This window comes from Chroicocephalus ridibundus, chromosome 2 (assembly GCF_963924245.1).
Source record: "Chroicocephalus ridibundus chromosome 2, bChrRid1.1, whole genome shotgun sequence".
NCBI lineage: Eukaryota > Metazoa > Chordata > Aves > Charadriiformes > Laridae > Chroicocephalus > Chroicocephalus ridibundus.
Window position 1 is genome coordinate 48,242,980 of NC_086285.1, and position 19,112 is coordinate 48,262,091.

The 19,112-nt window shown below is 40.3% G+C and overlaps 1 protein-coding gene across 4 annotated transcripts in view; it reads left to right on the plus strand.

Annotated features, from left to right (window-relative positions):
* TMEM108 (transmembrane protein 108) overlaps positions 1–19,112 on the plus strand; it is a 165,219-nt gene that overhangs the window by 68,183 nt on the left and 77,924 nt on the right. For all 4 annotated transcript variants that reach the window (XM_063325320.1, XM_063325317.1, XM_063325318.1 and 1 more), the window contains one exon: positions 11,605–11,686. In XM_063325320.1, coding sequence (XP_063181390.1) covers positions 11,647–11,686 — 40 coding nt within the window. In that variant the 5' untranslated portion in view covers positions 11,605–11,646. The remainder of the gene's footprint in view (positions 1–11,604; positions 11,687–19,112) is intronic.

A 19,112-nucleotide genomic window follows, 5' to 3' on the forward strand; every position in this document is an offset into this window, starting at 1 on the left:
TGTGTGATCAGTCCCTGCTCTTACACTGAGTGAGGCTGGACAGTACACAAAAAACCCAAAGTATATGAGTTTCTTATCTAGATTGTCACAATGTGTACAGACTGCAGCCAGTGCAGACTTTTGCACCGCAGGAATAGATGTACCAAAAGGGCTCTCACTGCTTCTCTTTGATTCCCGTATTGTGTGACTCTGCTGTGGCAATCTTAGCACACAGGAGTGGGGGCTCCTGAAGCAAGAGAGAAGCTGCAGTTTTATTTGAAAAGGATCCTTCATTGCATCCCTGGGCTGCCTAATTGCTCAGTTCCATTAGCTTGAATGGGGATGAGGGGGGAACCATGTCATGCGATAGACCTGTGGCTGGGCATCTCCCATCTTCCAACCCTGCAGGGCTGAACTCATGGGTCAGAAGTGAATTGCACCCAGAAGAGACAACTTCTTTCCCCAACTTTGTACAGCCTATGGAGGCAAATCTCACTGAGGCTTGTACCTGCAAAAATCATGCTGTAAGAACTCAGTGTCCTCCAGATCCTCTCCTGTGCTGTTCAGTACTTTACACAAGGCCATTTTTCCCCTTTGTCCTTCTTCACCAGTTCATTTTCATATTCAAAATCCACTTTAATGGCATCGTGCAGTGACAGTGTCAATGGAAGTAGTCTGGGTTTGCACTTGACAGCTCAAAACATGGTTTAGTCCATCTTAGCTGCAATGTAGGAAAATAATATCTGACACACCTGAAGTTATCCTCATCACGTTTTGGCTGAGGTGAATCATTCAGGCAGATGTTTATTAAATCCACCTATCAAACACTCAGCCCCAGAGATTCTTATTCTTTTCCTGCCTGTGCTGTTTCTTACCTCTGTTAGAGAAAAAAAGAACAGCCTTCTTAAAGCAGTGGCCTTTGCTTGCACTGCTTTACAAATCCTGAGCCAGGTGCTGGGGTCTTCACTGAAGCAAAGCTCCTGGTGGAGCCACGGTGTTTCGCCTGAGGAAGAACTTCACGTTTCTGGTCAGTAAATGTGAGTTTTCACTAACCTAGTAGAACAAATTGTTCATCTGAGCATAATCGTACTTGACAGCATGACTGTGTTCAGATGCTGCTGTTTGAGATGCCTCGTATTCTTTCATATGCGTTTCCTTCTGGCTTACCTGCACGTCTTTATATGCCAGTGTTTGAACCTCTCGAAGGAGGGAAGGCGAGATGTTTAGCCAATAGCAGTCTTGCTGGCTGCAGAAAGTGAAAGGGAAGAAAATAAGACACGCGGTGATCAGCGTGCTAAATCCTCTCTAAAGCTACAGACCTGTCATGTAGAGCTAAGTCTCAGACAGTGCCAGGTTAACACTGGATGTGCCCCTATATCTCCTCTTGCCTTCAGTTCCGCTCTCCAAAGCCTGAAGTTGTTGACATAATGTTGACACTGAGCAGGGCATAATTATTCAGAGTTGCATAAGAAGTGAATTTATATTGAGTAAAACTAATAAGCCGCGCTGCTCTGACATTTAATTTTCTTGGAAACTCTTCCTATTGAATTAGGCAGGACCACATGCATTTTCAAATGAAGTGCAGTGTTTGCGCTAAAGTACCCTCCCATGGACAAGAATGAATAATTTGGAAATTACCGAGAGCCTATTTCCTGCCACCTACCTCCAAACTTACATTTTTATGGGGCTATATTTCTGTTTGATGCCATGTAAAATTTTCATTTTATTCCCACCCACTGTGTCAAAATGGTCTGCAAAATATTCTATAAAAGGGGTTGCTATTTATGACAGGGTCACTGGTTGATAGTCCCCTATTCTTCCTGAGGCCGCTTCTTTCTTTGACATCAAACCCTGGGGCTGAAAGTTGAGGATAAATAAGTGGTGTCCCTTGAACTAGACACAGTCATAATAAACTCTCAGATGAAATGTCAGGTCTAAGCGAGTGTACTCTTCTACGTTCTGGTGAACGTTGATCAGCCCTCCAAAGCAGAGCAGTCATATTTCAGGGCTCACTTTATCTCCCTTCTCTTCTTACTATATTGAATGTCTGATTATAGGAGAGGTAGTAAATGGCTCCTCTTAAAAAGGAGGCTTAACCAGGGAGACGCAGGTCAAGACATCATCTTACCTTCCATGGCATATAGGAGGTCTTAAAAAAACTCCAACCTTTCATATTAGTTTGCTGTACTGATATTTTTACTAAAATATCATTACAGACCATGTCGGTTTTGTTAGGCATTATGCTCTGTTAAAAAAAACACAACAGTATGGGTTACTATTAAATATATTAATGCACTGTTGAGGCTGAATAGTTAAGAAATCAAAAGGCGGTTATGCTTTCCTGCCATGCTTTTTTCAACTATAATAAAATGTTTCTTTCAATCTTAGGTACTTGTATACGTCTATTATAACCTGTCATTGTGAAATTAGATCCGTATGCCATACTTACACATTATGATTAGAGCTGGTTCAAAACATTCCATCCAAAACTAACGTAGAAATATTCTTAAACATGTATTTTAATGGGAAATTTAATATTTTATTTTTATCAAAATGAAAAAGGGGAAATGCCATGTATGTTTATTAACTTTTTCCCCCCTCTTGTCATTGGGAGAGGCATGCTAGTATAAACAGGGAAATAAGGAAAAACAAACAGAAAACATAGCCGTCATCTGCTATATGCATACATAAACAAACACATGTGTGCAATCCAAAATTGCAATTGCAATAATGAACGCATTGCTTTTTATTAATTTTTTTTTTGGCAGCTGAAGTGTTTATGTTCTCCTTAATTATGTGATTGTGTTTGATACAATAGGATGGGCCACAACCAAAGTACACTTGTGGGGCACTGTGACCCGATTGTCTTGTTCCTCACCCATCTTCAGTTTTCATTAAGGCTGGTTTTGTGGACTGAATTTAGTGTCTAATGGAGTTGGAAGAGCACTATGTTGGTGTCCTTCATTGGTGATTATTTCCTTTGTGCTTTATAGATGTAGACTGGCCAGGGAGCTGAGAGACAAAGCAGAATGTATGGGTTGTAGGCTGGGCTCATCTGTACTTATCTTACATCAGGTCAGTTGAAATTCCCTTAGAGATGGGCCAAAACTTAATTAGTCTATCTTGACCTTCTTAAGCTTTACAGTCTCTTGAGGAAAGTTAGTAAAAGGGACCCTCTTTACAGTTAAAGTTTTCAAAGCCTAAACCCAGTTTGTGCGATTTTTGTCAAAACCATTGCAGGCACTTTCCTTCCTTAGCTCACATCTTTAGTTCACAGTAAAGCAGATAATGGTGATGCACAATATTGAGCCTTCTTTGTGGTGGGTTATTGATGGTTATTTGCATAGCTGGATAATTATAGTGTTTATTAAAGGGAAGTTGATCTTGTGGTTAAAATGTTAGATTGAGATGTTTCCGTCTCTACTACAGATTTTCTTTGAAGTCATCTAGGGCCAGTGTAGCAGTATTTCAGTGCTACGATACAGGCGAGTTTGACAGCAAGGCACTTGCTTGCATTTCTGAATACTTAAGCATCTGTATGAAACTGGTATTTTGTCGTAGATTTCAGACATGCTGAGCATGCATACTCTTCTTTGTTTACAGTTGATGCTTTCCATTCTTGAAAATTTGACCCAATCAACCTCAATACTACAGTACCATATTAGGAGGGGGAAAATAGTACCTTCTATTTCACACCCTTTTTTCTTTCTGTACTTGAAATGTTTACATTTAATCAAGCTGAATGTGAAAAGTGTGATTTAAGCTGCTTCACAAAGCTGCACCCTTTTCCAACTCTCCAGTGTTTATTGCAGTGCAGGCAGAGTTATTTGCTTGCTTGCACCTTACACTGAGTCTTTTTTTATTGTGTATCCTACACAATAGCAACAAGGGAACAGTTTAACAGAGTTGCAGAGAAGTTAACCCCTTAAACCTTGAGATCTCTGTACCTGGAGAAAGCACTGGGTGGGATTCCTTTGCACAGGTGTTGCCATCCTCCGTTTCAGTGTTACGAGCTGAAATCAATGGTGGACCTTCAGCCGTCTGAAACTCAGTGGAGAGAAACAGCCCCACATAAGGGACGGGTCTCCTCCTTCCAACAGAGGCATTTTAAACAGGTCACAGGCATCAGGCTTCAGAGGAGCCAGTCTGCCTCCTATCTACAGATGGAATTTAGGTGAATAAGTCAAATGTCAGCATCCAGGTTGTGGACGCCTTGAGGCAGGTGAGATGCCGTGGGAGATCTCCCAGGAAGACTGTGGTGGTTTGGGCCGGGTTGGCCAATGCGAAGATGACAGATGCTCTTCCCCGCCTCGCGCTCCAAGGAGAGGAAGAAGAGAGATTTGTGAGTTTAGAAAAAACTAAACTACTTCAATGAAAAATTAAAAATAAAACAAAAAAGGATATAATGAAATAGATACGATATATATAAATATATACAAAACCAGATTGAATTCGTAGGAAGATGTCACTGGCAGGCACTGGGGAAGCTCCAGACTGGACTCAGTGACAAATGGGAACTGGAACACACTGACCGGGATCAAAAGGCAGATGAGCTGACGGGGTCCTCCTCAGACGTCAGTCACTGAAGAAAGGGAGCCCTTGAAGAAGCAGTTCACTGAAGAGGAGTCCAACCCTTTGACCCCTCAGCTGTTATACTGAGCATGGCGGATGGGCTGGAACACCCGATTGGTCTGTTTGGGTCCCCTGACCTGGCCACTCCCCCCCACAGGTGCAGCCCCACCATGGGGCAAACACCCCCGTTTCTGCATCTGTTCCCTGCTGTGCTCAACAAGGAAGAACAAGCTGTATTTTCTTTAGTTTCCCAGAAGTTATAGAGATATCTTAACTAGGGTAGTTTTGTGTGCCAAGAAAGTCTTTTAGCAGAAGAGCTTACAATGATTATGAAGTTTTCCTATCAGAGAGCGGACAATTTACACTTCTGAATGCTTCCTGAGCATAGTGCAGCACGTGAAATTTTCATCATGAACTCGATATGATATGGTAAGGTTTTCTTTGTTTTGGGACCCGTAAGACCCCTATAAAGAAAAATCTGAAAAATTACACAACTTAGACATACATCTATCTCCTTTTTTTTTTTTTTTTTAAGTCTTCTCAAGAAGAAGCGAAAGGTTCACTAAGGACTATTTCTGTGCAACTTTCTTGACCCAGTTGTTTCGCTTTTTTTAAAGTTGCAATGTGAAAGATGCTCCTCCCCCAAACTTAGAGAAGTTGGACTCTTTTTCTTCAAACAGTTAGCAAAAATAGCATGTTTCAAGCTGTGCCATAAAATTTCAACATCAAAGATAAGTTTCAGATGGCCATTAGTAACTGAAAAGAAAGAACTATAATGGAAATATTTATGTAGGTAGACCTTAACATACTATTATTAGTTTTGCAGTTGAAGTATGGCTCAAGTATGTGTTGTATGTCTCATATTAGTGTTAGATAATAGAGCTTTTCATGTTATTCAGGTGGCAGAAGTCACTCCCTTCGCCTGGAAAATGGCACATGGGTACTGTGACTGGAAAAAACCTGCATTTTTAAGCAACAGAAGAAAAATGACTAGTGTCGCTATCCAGTGTTTCATTGTCGCAGAAAATAGACACTGCCCTGTGGGAATGTTTTTCATCTTTGATGTATAATAACTTCATAATAGTAACCAGATGGTTAATTAATCTGGAGCTAATTGGCAAAAGTGGAAAAGTATTTTTATGTGTGGTATAACTGCAACAAAATAATATCTAACTAATTAGCAGTGTAGCTTAAGTAACGGTGTGGAAGACAAATGGAGCAAAGGAATTTCTATTATATAAATGCTACTGGATCCAAATTCAACAATACGAAAGTTTTGTATAATGTGTATTAATGAATAAATTCCAGCAATCCCTATAGCTGCTAAGTCAATTTGATCCTTATGAAGATGCTAGCTTCTCAGAGCTCTGCAGAGATGAACGAGGAAAAAGAAAAGCTGCTTCTTATCTTCTTACTCTACAAGCGAACAGACAGACACACACAGAGGGTCGTGTCTGTGCACCCATGGGAATAAGAAGCAACCAGAACAATTCATGTTCAGACTTCTATCCCACTGGAGTTGCTTTCAAAAGTATTTGCTAATGGTAGATAATTAAGAACAAAACCAAGAAATAGTCCCTTCTGCTATCGATGGAGTGTGAAAGACATTCAATAGTTTAGTGCTTTATAGTTATTCCAGTCTCCATCCCTGGGCCTTCTCAGTTAAAATCAGCCAAGACAGTAACCCTGTCTGTCACAGCTTTTCCAAAAAGGTCATGGGGCTCAAGCTTGCTGGAAGGCACACACCCATCAAAGCAGGGAAGTCTCACATTAAATGACCTTTCATTTACACTCTGGTATTTTTCCTCTAAGTTTTCCCTACCCGTTCTACGCTTGCCCTTGGCTGTTTCGGTGATTGTTCATAAGCTTTCCACAGACATCAAGGCATTTGACAGCCAAAGGCAACAGCAATGTTACCTGGCCTTTTCAGACTAAGTTCTTCCCTTGGCCAGGTCACCTGGACATGAGGTTCTTCATGCCTATCCATTTTTATGACAGTGAACCCCAAGAGTGTAGGCCTTTCCTTCCTCTCCCTTTCATCAACATGCCCCAGGTTTGATGTGTGAATAGAGGAAGATCATGAAGAATGAGTTAGCTGACAATGTCCTCCGGTCACCACGCTAATGACAGTAGCCTTTAAATAATCATCTAGCCTAGACTGTTCATGGAGGCACTGCCACAGCTGGGAGGAAGCCTGCGGGGACACAGTCATTTGAACTATTATGTTAGCAGAGATGGGGGACTGGGATTTCAAAAGTTAATGATGAAGTAGGGAAACTGGTGAAGAAGGAGCAATTACTGTCAGGTTTTCCTAAGTATTGACACTGCTTTGTGTGTTTTTCTTGATTTGTGTTTATCCCTGGGGTAATGGATTCAAACGCCAATACAAGAATAACCACATCCAGGCTCAGACCCAGAGGGGATTTTAGATGCTCTGCACCTGAATGCAAAGAGAAGAGAGGCTTTTGTGGTTGTTTTTATTTTTTTCCTGGATGTTACGAGATTCCCTCCTTATAAACCCATGTTACTTAGGGTGTAAAGTCTTGTGTATGCAGAAAGGCATGCTAGTGTCTCTAGTTCAGCTTCTGCCTGACTATTCCTTATGGATGTATGACAGGTCTACACAATGCCAGCAAGAGTGGTTCTGCTCAGCTGTGATATACTGAGGGTAGACCCAACTCTTTGGAGATGTTAGGGAAGCGAAGGGTGTATACTTTTGAGGATAATTGTGGAAGTAGATGTCAGTAGCTCTTTCTTAGATCTGCATGGAGGAATCCATTCCAAAAAGAGCTAAAAGATCTCAGTATAAAGGGGACATAGATACCAAATATACTGCACTCAGGATCTCATAAAGGATCTCATAAAGAAAGATGATAATGATGGTTTGCATATTCCAAGCAGTGGGAAATAAATCACAGCAGACAACGTGGCACATGTTAAACAAGAGCACAGAATTCTTGCTCAGAGGAATCTTGTCGCTGCAAGTTAATCATCACTTTATTAGCAAGCCCTGAAGCTTTTTGGGATATAAATTTTGCAAAATAACACCTGGAATGCGGAAGTAGGCCATTGAATTTAGAAATAAATTATGCAAAGTTGAGAACCCAAAGTTGCATTTGAGCCCCGTGTGGTCAGGAAGAGAAAACCTGCTTCCTTTTATGAGGCCCACTTGAATATACCCTCTAAGGGACTAACCTGTGGGAAGCAGTGGGTGAAGACCTTGGTGGTGGAATTTATGCTAATTCCTGTGGGAGCCACAGCTCTCTGAGTTGTAAGTGAGGAGCCTCTGCTGTTGCTGTATTGTAAGGCATTTGTTGAACATCACAGGACAGTAAGATACTAAAAGGATCAAGGCTGTGTTTCCTTGATTGGGGATTCAGCAACAATTGGAGATGGAAAAATTTGTGGGTGTGTCTTCTTTTCTTCTTTCATTTTCTGCAGGACCAGGAATAATATAGTTGACAACTGTCAGTGATGTAGCTTTTTCTTCTTTCTAGAATGATCCATAGAGGAGAGAAGGCAGAAATAACATAATAAAGTTTGGGTGCTTCATGGGATGGAAATGGCATGTCCTTTGTCTGTCTTCTCTTTCTATTACCGTTTTTTCAGCTTCTTTATTTCAGTCTCCTGGTTTCTGTTTGACAGACTCATGAAAAAAAAAAAGGGTTCTCCGCTGACAGTTAACTTTGCCTGCACACTCATCTTCTCTTCTCCTCCATTTCTTCTTTAATTTAAGGCCCCTTGGTATTTTTTTTCCCCATCAGACATAATGAATGGCTGGGAGCTGTCAGCTCTTTTGGACTCTTTTGTCTTCTATTCATCATTATGTCTTCATTGTCCTCTTTAATTTAGCTGCAACGTTGAGGGGATCACTTACTGTGAAAGACAATATTGCTAGCTGTCCATAGGGATTTCACACATCTATTCATCATCCCATGTAAGATAAACTATATGTGAAATATTGTGCATTAAAAAGGGCAAAATATGTAAGTCCATTCCAGACACCAGGTGCTTAGCTGGTATTTTCAAACACGGGTCTCCGAGGCTAGACATTTGACACCTTTTCTGGATACAGATTTCCACCAGTTTAGCTGTTGAAGAAGGGTCTTTCTAAATTGCAAGTGAATTGAGTACAAACTTGCACTAGCTTTATTACTTTGTTTCAAAATAAAATGTAGAAAAAAACGCCAAAAGTCATAATTAGACCCTTATATCCTGGTTTTCAGAGGAGAGAGACAGTGGGCGTTCAGAGTAATCGGGCATATGCCCGTTGACTTGGAGAACCTAAATATGGATCTAGAACATTAAGGCTAAGAATCTTTGTGCGGTGTTAATAGCCATTGCAAGCAGTCTCTGCCTTTGGAAAACCATGATTGCTGTGATTTAGCTTCCAAAGGTGTACAAATAAATCTCATAAAATGTCTCTTGCCTTACAATATCTGTAAAATAAGCCCTTGGTTTGCATGCATTTCCTGTACACAAGGTATTAAAAATTGTGGAAAGTTTAGTTGCAATATCTTCCACCCCCATGTTTAAATTTAAATCAGTTGGACTAGATGATCATTATAGGCCCCTTCCAACTGAAATATTCTATTCTATTAACTCTAAGTCACACCGAGGACTTTGAAGAAATTGAGAGGTAGTAAACTCATGGCAACATTTGGTTTATGCATCTTCGCTGAGTTCTCTATGTATAATTTTATGGCCATGTAGTCAAAAAGATAAATCTTCTGAGGGCAACAGAACATAGTGAAAGTTTTCCACTGCTAATCTTTGTTTCTTTCCTCATACGCACACTATTTCCTATTTCTTGGCACAGGGTGAATTACCCTAGGAGTCCTGTCTAAATAAATATATACACAAAAGCATACATTTTATTTCAACGACAATACCAGAATTTACAAGCAAATACCTTTGTACATTATGGGTAGCATTAACATGGAGATGGAAGAGAAATATGAAAAAATTGTGTTACACAGCCAAAAACTCTATCAGCTCGCAGTTACCAGGCACAGTTCAAATCGTACAAAGTAAATAATGTGGATTTAGGGTTGCAATTTCAGATTCTCCCTTTTTTCCATTGTGTTTTTATGACTTCAGATGGGTCAGTGATTGTAAATTCTGTTTTGACACAAACTTACAAGCAGAGTCCTTGGGGGTATGGAATCTACATTGTTAGTGGCTTATCTGGATCTTGTCCTTTCCTGCGTGTATTTTTTATTAATATCTTAATGGATGCTAAACATGGACTTTTTGTATATGCATCTTTGAAAAGGGCTGTAATAGACTATGTGGTGTCTATTTATGCATAAAGACTGAGTTTTTCTGCTTTGTTGCTTGGTAAACCTTAAGGAGAAAGGGGTGAACGGGAGTCCCTCAGGAAGTTTTCATGATCAAACAATGGCATGAGTCTAACTCTGATTTTGATTAAAAAAATAGTAAATTAATTCACAGATGATTGCTTTTATTTAGGAGAAAATGCCTTGCAAATACTGACATTTCTGCAAGTTACTTGAATGGTTTTTAAGGTCCAGTTTTAAATGCAAAGGAAAGCGTTGGAGAATCCAAAAACATGGTGTTTGTGTACATAAATTTTTGTATCTAATAACTTAATAAAACCCAAGGATCTTTTGTCACAGAACACAGGCAAGAAAAGTCACGGTCCTTTTGAGGCTTCCACATAGAAGTCAAACATAGTGCTGTTTTCACAAACTCTTCAGCATTTATTCAGTTCAAAGGTGTTATTCATGGTTTGACTTGTTTATCTTATGTCTTCAAGATTGCATTTTAAATAAGCTCTGAAAGGTTTATATGGGGGCATGTTAAAATGACTCAGAAATGTCCCCAGGAGTTCAGAAGATGAAATTATGTTGAACTGAAAACTAGAGGATACTACATGCTATTCAATATTGACAAGAGGCATTTTAGGAGGATGAGTTCAGTGTCTTGTCTTTCAAAGTCGGTTATGAATCTTTAGTAAATGCTTTTTTGTGGAATTAAGAGATTAAATGCTGTGTTGTCTTTGGGTACTCAGTGAGACATTACTCACAGCAGTGCTTTGGGACTACGTTTGCTTTTAACTTCTGATTTATGCATTTCTTTTCCTCACAATGTGAATAATTAATATCAGCATGATTGGGATTTATTTTTTCATAATATTTTTTAAACCGAGGTGAAAAATATCTGTGACAAGTGTTTCAAAACCACCATCTGAAGACACATAAAATGTTATTAGTCACTCCCCAAGTAGGCAAAGATGGGGAGATGGGATGGTCAGATATTTTTTCCACATCCCATTTTCAGACATCAGTTACAAGAATTATGAGATTCCCTCCTACACCAAGATAGTTCAGTTTAGGAGAAATAGAAAGTTTCCAAGGACGTAGAGAAGGTTCTCCAGTTTCCGCAACTCTAGCTGCAGCCCAGGCAGCTGGTGGGGTAGGTCAGGAGGTGACATGAGCTACCACAGCTGGCTAATATGAAGCTAAAAGATTAAGTAAAGAAGCTAAAGAGTAAGTAAAACAAAGCTGCCCTCTGTGTTACCATTTCAGCACAGTTTGGGATGTCCCCCCTTCAGCACCACCGAAGGTTTGATTGGGAAAGGAGGGTGGACTTTCTCCGTATTGTACTTCTTGAGGGATGCAAAAAGGGGAGACTCGGGGAGGAGACTCCAGCCCTGTGTGCCCAGCACAGCTGCCTGGCGATATCTGCATCTTGTGTTCGCTCCTGCAGCGAGGACCGTTTCTCCAAACAAAAAAAACTCTTGTGAGATCGGTTTTGTCAAGTCATAGGCACAACATGGAAGTAATTCACAGACCATGCTTTTGGTGTACTCTTGAGAATTTTTCCCCTTTTTGGCCATAGCTCTACGCTTCACTGCTAAGCTGTTGGAGAGCATGACTAACACAAGCAAAGCGCAGTTAGGCAATTTCCCATTGCTAATCAATATGAATTTCCTGTGAAGCTTCATCTTACTTTGTAATCAACAGGTATGATGATAGAATATATATTTTGTAATAAATCATTTTCTTCTTTTCTTGATTTCTTTGACAGAATCATGAATAAACTGGCAGACCAGCAGGACCACATGATACCATGAAGAGAAGCTTACAGGTCCTCTATTGCCAACTGTTTAGTAAGTAAATACTTTTTTTTTCTGTAAGAAATGAACTATCAAAATGCTCACATAAGATAGTAATATTTATGCAGTGCACAATTCAAGGAGGTACTTAACCATGTGCCTTGCTTCAGGTAGCTGGAGAAACCATATGGAAGTTAAATTATCTTGTTAACTGAGATATCAGGAGATGTATTAAAAAATGAGTTGAAGTATCAGCTGATTCTGCAGAGTCTTGTACAAGAGTAAAAGTGATTGGCTGTGCCTTGCAGCTGTGAACACCCGTAGAAAAATAAGTTGTAGAAACAGAGGATCATGGCTGGAAGAAATAATGCAACGTTTTTATAACCGTGCTTTTTGTCTAGTTCTCAGTGAACGAAAGGGATCCATACCACTTGGCACATCTCGTGGTGGTGTCCTCAATAGAAGATCTATAAGTGAGGGAAGGGAGCTCCAAACTCACACAGACCTAAATTCTGTGTCCCTTGCTGAGATGACTAGTTTCTTTTTTCTAAGTTTTGTATTTCAGAAGAGTGTATCCAATATGAAAGTCTAGCAAAAAGACTCATGTGAAATTTAGACTGCGTAGGTATGTCTGTCATCCCTGTTCACGGGGGTAATGCAAGGTTTTAGGCATAAAACAGTATTGATGCTGTTTGAGCATTTCTGTAGACTGAAAATTTTCAGTGTGAATATCACAAGCAACAACTTCTCTTCAAAATTTTAGAGACTAAATACAATAATAGATGAAAGGTAAGTGTAATCACTTGCTGTCATATGTTTTACAAAGGAAATTGCTAATTTACAATAAGAATCTAAAAAAGGTTTTTTAATGTTGTCTCTTCAATTCAGCAGAATTTCTGACTTCAAGATACATATTTTCGTGGACAATTTTGTATGGATTTCTCTTATTCTCTCTTATTTCTTATTCTCTCTTATTTCTCTTATTAAACGTGCTTAGTATGCATGGAATGAGCAATACAAGGACTGTTACTTTTATTGGCATGTGTGAAAATTAAGTCTAACAAATATTTTATGGACTGTTACAGAAATCTAGTTAATATCATATCTCTGCTTTACTCATTGCCATCAGGGTATAGAGTGAGACATTTCTTCTGCTTTGCTAGTTTGGCTAGTGTTCCTACTCTTATTTACAGCTTCTCTTATGACATAGGAGAAACTCAGCTGCGTCTTCATGACATCTGAGGGGAGACTCCAGAGGTGCACCCAAGATCATTTTGCTCTCATGAGCGTAAAGCTAGGCCAGATGTGTGTAGACAACCTGCCCAGCAGCACACCCTTGGCTCCCAGAGTCTGGGTGCCTGGCTGGAGTGTGCTGGGGGAAGAGCTCCTCAGGGAGGGCTGTAACCAGAACCCCACTGACAGCAGTGGGGGCTGTGGTAGCTTCACAATAGCTAAGGACCTAGAATACTTTGTCACGTTTTGACATGCTTCTGCGTGATGAATAGTAACTTAATTCTAAAATTATCTCGGTTGGTGGACCAACATTAGGTTCATTGCAATGAAAATATGAACTGAACTGTATGAATACATTTCTATCAACATGGTAGGGAAAAACAGGAAGGCATACTCTACATCCAGCCTATCACAGTGTTGCGTCTTTCTGTAATTTATTATTATTATTTTTTTAATATCATGCTTCCCTGCTTGGCAGCATTCCCCACTGCTATCCCTGCTTTTTTATTCAGGGTAATATGTTGAAGATCTAGGCAGAAAATAGAGGAACACTGAAAATTAAGAAGGAAGGACTGAGGAAACTATATGTATATGCACACACACACATATATAGTATGAATAGGCAACGATATTCTGAACTCCGTGATGTAATTTGAAAAGGTGGATTCTGAACATACTGTTTCTACTGATAAATAAACAAATGGCTTTGTTTCTCTGAGTGCAGCAAAAATTTGTACTAAATGTAGTTATCGTAACAAATACAACACCTGTGGCTATATAAGAGGTATTTTGGGCATCTGGATCGAGTTTTTTCACTGGCTGGTTGATTGGCTGGTTTGTAAGAATCAAGTTCCACCAAGTTACTTAATTCCTATCAAATCAGTTTTCTTTTAGATGTCCTGTAGGTGTGTTACTTTAGCTCACTTTTTCCCCAGTTACACCACAATACTAAAAGCAATCTCCAGAGAGTGCATTCTGCAAACAAGGAAGAGGAAACGACTTTAATGTGTTTCCTGTAACTGTTCTTTGTGCTATAAGAAGGGCCTGCAGCATGGTCTTATTTTTTTCATTTGCATAAAAGAGGGAAAATTGCTGCTACTGTACAGAGAAGAAAAAACCCAAACCTTCAGAGACTGTCAGAAGAGGATGTTCTACTTTGGGCTGATTCACCAATGTCCTACGCCTGCCTGCATTCCACATCTGCAGCTGCCACAAGTGGGTCCATGATGCTGCCTCTCTGATGTGGCAGCATTTTCATCTTGCCTGATGTGTTATGAGTGATTAATTGAGGCTTAGGGCTATAGAGAGAAGTGTCCTATGTATGAACTCTTGTGAGTCAAAAACTAGGATGGCTTGAGCAAAGCTTTAGTGGTTTTTGTAGAAAGAGTGACCAGCTGGAGAGACAAAACTCTGTCTGTGCTGGTGGGAACATGCCCGTGGCTAAGAAACGTAGGAAGAAGCACTTTGATGCCCAAACTGGTGTGTTGCTATGGGGCTCGTCACATCTTGGTTGAGTCCCAGCTGTGCCACTGGGCCAGCAGAGGCTACACTCCTGCGTATTTGTTTCCACCTCTCTTCATTTGTGCTGTGTTCAGATGTGTCTGTGCAGTGCCTGAGACAGTGGGACCCTCGGACTCATAAGGACTGCTGGGCTTTGGGGCTAGAAGAAAAGAGTTGTGTAGATGTTTGTCTGGTTTACAGACTAGTGGGGTTTGTTAGCGGCATTTTTAAGTCAGGCCCCGATCTCAATAAGATTTTAAATGTCGCATACATCTTTTTTTGGTGAATTTTAGATGAGTTATGTAATCAGTCTATTGCCATCCATATTCTTCTGTGCGCTTTCCAAAAAGACCATATTCCGTCCATTTATACTGATCAAGAATAGTATGTAAAAATGGCACTAGCAGCAGCTGCTCATTTGAATATGGTTGTAGCTGGCTTGAATCTAATCCCAGTTGTCAAGAGGTAGACTTTGTAAAAATTGCAGTACTACATTTGGCCCAGGACAGGGGCTCTGGGCGGTGCTACTTTACCTCTAGTCATTCATAATTTATGAATAAGTAATTAAACATGTGATGTAACTGTAAAGAAGCAGTGCTTTCAAACTGTATCTTCAAAGGTTCTATTTTATCTGAAATCTCTAAGACATTAAAAAAAACCAAACGACATAAAAAGATTAAAACAAAAAATTTGGAGGAGGTTTCTTAGTGAGAGCTCTTTGAAGTCACTAGCTAGATTGGGTTGATGAGGACCAATTAAAGCAAAACATGTGTCCACAATTTGCTGCCATTTGTTCTAGGCACATCTTTATGGATGAAGTTTGTTGCCTCTGTAATGATGAAGATGCAAATGCATTTCCCATGAGGCTGAGCGATCTCCATTTTTTATAAAGACCTAATGTGATGATTTAAGCCCTACAGCATGAGCCACAATATGTCTGCATTTTCTGTAATAAAACATGCACATTATAATGTACCATGCATGCACAGTTCATGAAGGGGTTCCAAGTTGCATATAAAGTAGAGAAAAGTACGAAGAAAGGTAACTGGTGAAGCCCTTGGCAGATGAGCTGTATATGAGACTTTCTTCAGACATTTATTTTCCTGAAAAATGGAAGGACTTTTACTTTCTGTTTACTTACAGAACCAGTGTCTGTATGAGGACCTGTCACCATAGCATCTGGAAATAAACGCCAGTCTGAGTGTTTCTTCATGTTGTTACCACTTACTGCGTTCCCAAGCATCACTCTTTCATCTCCGAGGCCTGGCGCGATGCCCAGTAATATCAATAGAAAGAGTCTCCTATATACAGCTTTGCACCGCTCTCTGTAGCAAACTGAGCAAAAATGGCAGTGAGTGGCCGTGCTGTACAACACAGGCTGTCACAAATCTTGTATCCCCTCGCTGGGGATGCAGCTCGCCTTCCTCGGGTTTAACTTGGCAGCCTGACTGCCTTTCGGTTAAGTCTTGCAGTGAAGTTCACCCTGTAGAAAAGGGTTAGCACAAGCGAGGGCTCCGTTCGATTCTGAAGCAAGTCCAGGGGCTCATCCGTCGTTTCATAAATATTTGATAAGCAATGTGAGTTTCTCAAATTCCTGTCTTAGAGAAGACCAAATTCTCAGTGCCTTCTGAAAGGTGTTGAACGGCATTATCTCCTAATGCCTATTGCCTCTAATAGGAACCAACACCCACCAACTCCTCTTTCTAATGCCAAGTACTGCCTGTGAATAATTATGTGGTATTAATAAGGTGGTATGCACTGATGGCTCATTTGTACAATTATACACGGCTCGTTTATAGCAAGTGGGGAGGCATGGTAGCAGTACAAAAAAGACTATTGCCAGAAGCAGGGGAATAACCTGTTCTGTGTCCATAGTAGTAGATAAGACATGAAGAAATGGATTTATAGGGCATGTAGCTTGATGTTAGACATCAGGCAAAAGTGCTTTAGCAAGTTAGAACATTGAAATGCTAGAACAGACTAGTCAGCGGGATTTTAGTCTGACACTGAAGCACTGAATGGAAAAAAAACATCTCCCAGGGGAGACAGGTTATCTAGATGATTTCAAAAGCTCCTATCAAGCCCTCTGATCCTGTGACCACTAGGTACTGTGTCCTTAGCGCAAATGAGCCTGCTTGCCTCAACAGAGGGCTCTCATTTTCCACGAGCCATGTATAATTAATCCATGCAACAGAAACATACAGCTGACGTATGCTGAAAGGTGCTGGGGATCACTTGATACAGATCAGCAGAGAGTCTCTTCCTGTCACTGACGAGGACTCGCAGAGAGAAAAGAAAGCAACGCTTTTGTTGTGCTCGGTTAGGCTGGTAGGTGTTAGCTTGCGCAAAGAGAGCAGCGGGGAGTGGTTATCCAGCAACAGATTCCATCTGGTTTGCTTAAAAATTAGGAAGGTAAACAGCCTCTGGGTATGCAGTGTTTCACGTACAAAGCTTTTTGGGATACTCACTGGGCTGGAGCATTTTTATTTGAGAGTCACGTGCCTTGGTAACAGACTGCCCATCGGGCAGCTCGCAGCAAGCAGTGCATCAACGCTTGCTTTTCCCAGAATTCAATTAAAGGTTGTTGCTTCAGTTTCTCAGTGAAAACTTTGCCTTCTTGAAAGAAGCTGCAACTTTCCATTTTGTGATCCCTTCCTGGAAAACAGACCTTTTTAAAGAGAGCTTTCAAAGCAAACTGCTGTACCTTATAAAGAAACTAAATTGAATATGCATTTTCTTATCAGGCGTAGGCTCCAGGGTCCTTGATGTGCCCTTTAGTGAGATTTCAGCTGCGCACACACAAGAGAGCGTGTTCCTGCTCACTGTCTGGATCAGCACAACTCTGTGAATTGGATGGCTCTTGTGATTCTAAACCTAAGATTGTTCCCATGAATAGTTTGCAATATTTATTTTAAATTTGCTGGTTCCGTGAACATTCTTGCCCTTAAAGACGTTACGGTTTGGTAGCGTTTCACAGATTGCACAAACTCGTTAAAGAGTGTGGGGTACTACATCTATTGGGGAGGGGATGTCCTGCCTTGTTCTGCCAAGAGCAGCTAGAAATTTTTAGGACACAGCAACCATCTCAAACGAGTAACCTGTTGTGAAAACTTCTCCGCTGTTCTTGCAGATTTGCTGAAACACAGAAAGATGTGGAATAGGCCTGGGGCTGTAGAATTTCAGGTCGTGGTTTAAGTCCTTGGCACTGAATTTGGGATAAAAAGCCAACAGACAGTTACACTATTATATTTGCTCTTTCTATTGGCAAGCAAGCAATTCATGCTTTTGCACATGCCATTTGATAGTCTGTTTATGTTCTTGGCATTAAATACCTTCAATTTTATACTTACAATGGTAATATTTGCACTAGAAGCTTATAGATTTTTCAAAATTAATGAGAACATGGATAACTTCCTGGTGTTCATGCTCATCAAGCATTCACACACCAGTTGTGGGACATTCTGGTAACAGTGTCCATGACTGTTAATGCTAGAAGACCAAGAGATATTAAATACATACATATAAATATGGATGTTTACCCAAGCTGGAAAATGCTGCAAGGATTTGGTTTTAAAATTCCTTTCTTTCTTGTTAAAACAATAATTTGATAGGTCAAAAATGAATCCACAATATTATTTCCATCTTACATTGTGAATTATTTGTGTTTTGGACCTGAAGAAATCCCCGTTGTACCACAATGTGTCTGTCTAATCTTCTATTTTAGATTCAGTATTGTTTGCCTCAAGCCTTGAGAGAGAGGTTTTAGAGGGAGAGTGAATAGGCAGGAGTACAAATTTGACTTTTCTCTATTTTCCCTTTCAAAAGCTTATTCATCCATCTCTAATAGAAATGAAACTTCAGGAACAAAGACTTAGCAGCTTGTGCAATTTCATGTGTCTGTCTCTGAGACTCAGCGACAAGTCAAGTGGAGGAAGAAATGTTACTGATATGCAGACAGGAGCCTAGCGACCATGACATACTGGTCTTGCTGAGTTCAGTGGCAAAACTCCCACTGACTTCAGTAGGGTTGGGATTTTGCTCCCAGCCTTCATGTTCCTGACTTGCTTTGATATGTTGCATTATAAAACAAAAATATCCTGTCAAACATTTATTTCCTTCCCTAAAGCTGCCTTTGCTTGCTGGCTGTGCCTAAGAGACATTGGTATGTTTTTGACAATATTGCAATCAAGCCCTAATCCGGCAAAGGCAGTTAAATATGTAAATAGAGCTCTTAGCACCAGACAGACTGCTCCTATGGCAGCCACTAGCCATGGGCTTGAATCGCTGTTGGACTGCTTTCCAGTAATTTGACATAAGAAAATTTTTATGTCAGCCCAGATGCTGGTGTCTAAATGTCCATGAATTATCCAATGCCTGTGACAGTGTTCCCACGAGAAAGACAGAAAAATGGCCAACTGTTAGATACTTAATATAACTTGTTATCTGATATTCTCCCACGTGTGAACTGATACGCACATGGACATGTACCATTGGTATCAGTGATACAGGGATATTTGTACCACTGTGTTTAGGTGCTGGAACTTTTATATGTTAAAAATGTCATTGACTTTTAGCAAAACCTTTGAACTCTTCTCCCTCTACCCACCCCTTGGCACTCTACATCCCATTATTTTTGAAAAAGGAAGACCTAACTCTGGAGGTTATCCCAGCTTTGATCACTCATCTGTGTGTCCGTTGTAGCTCACTGCAGGCTGTGTAAATAATTTAGAAGAAATACTTATAAAAC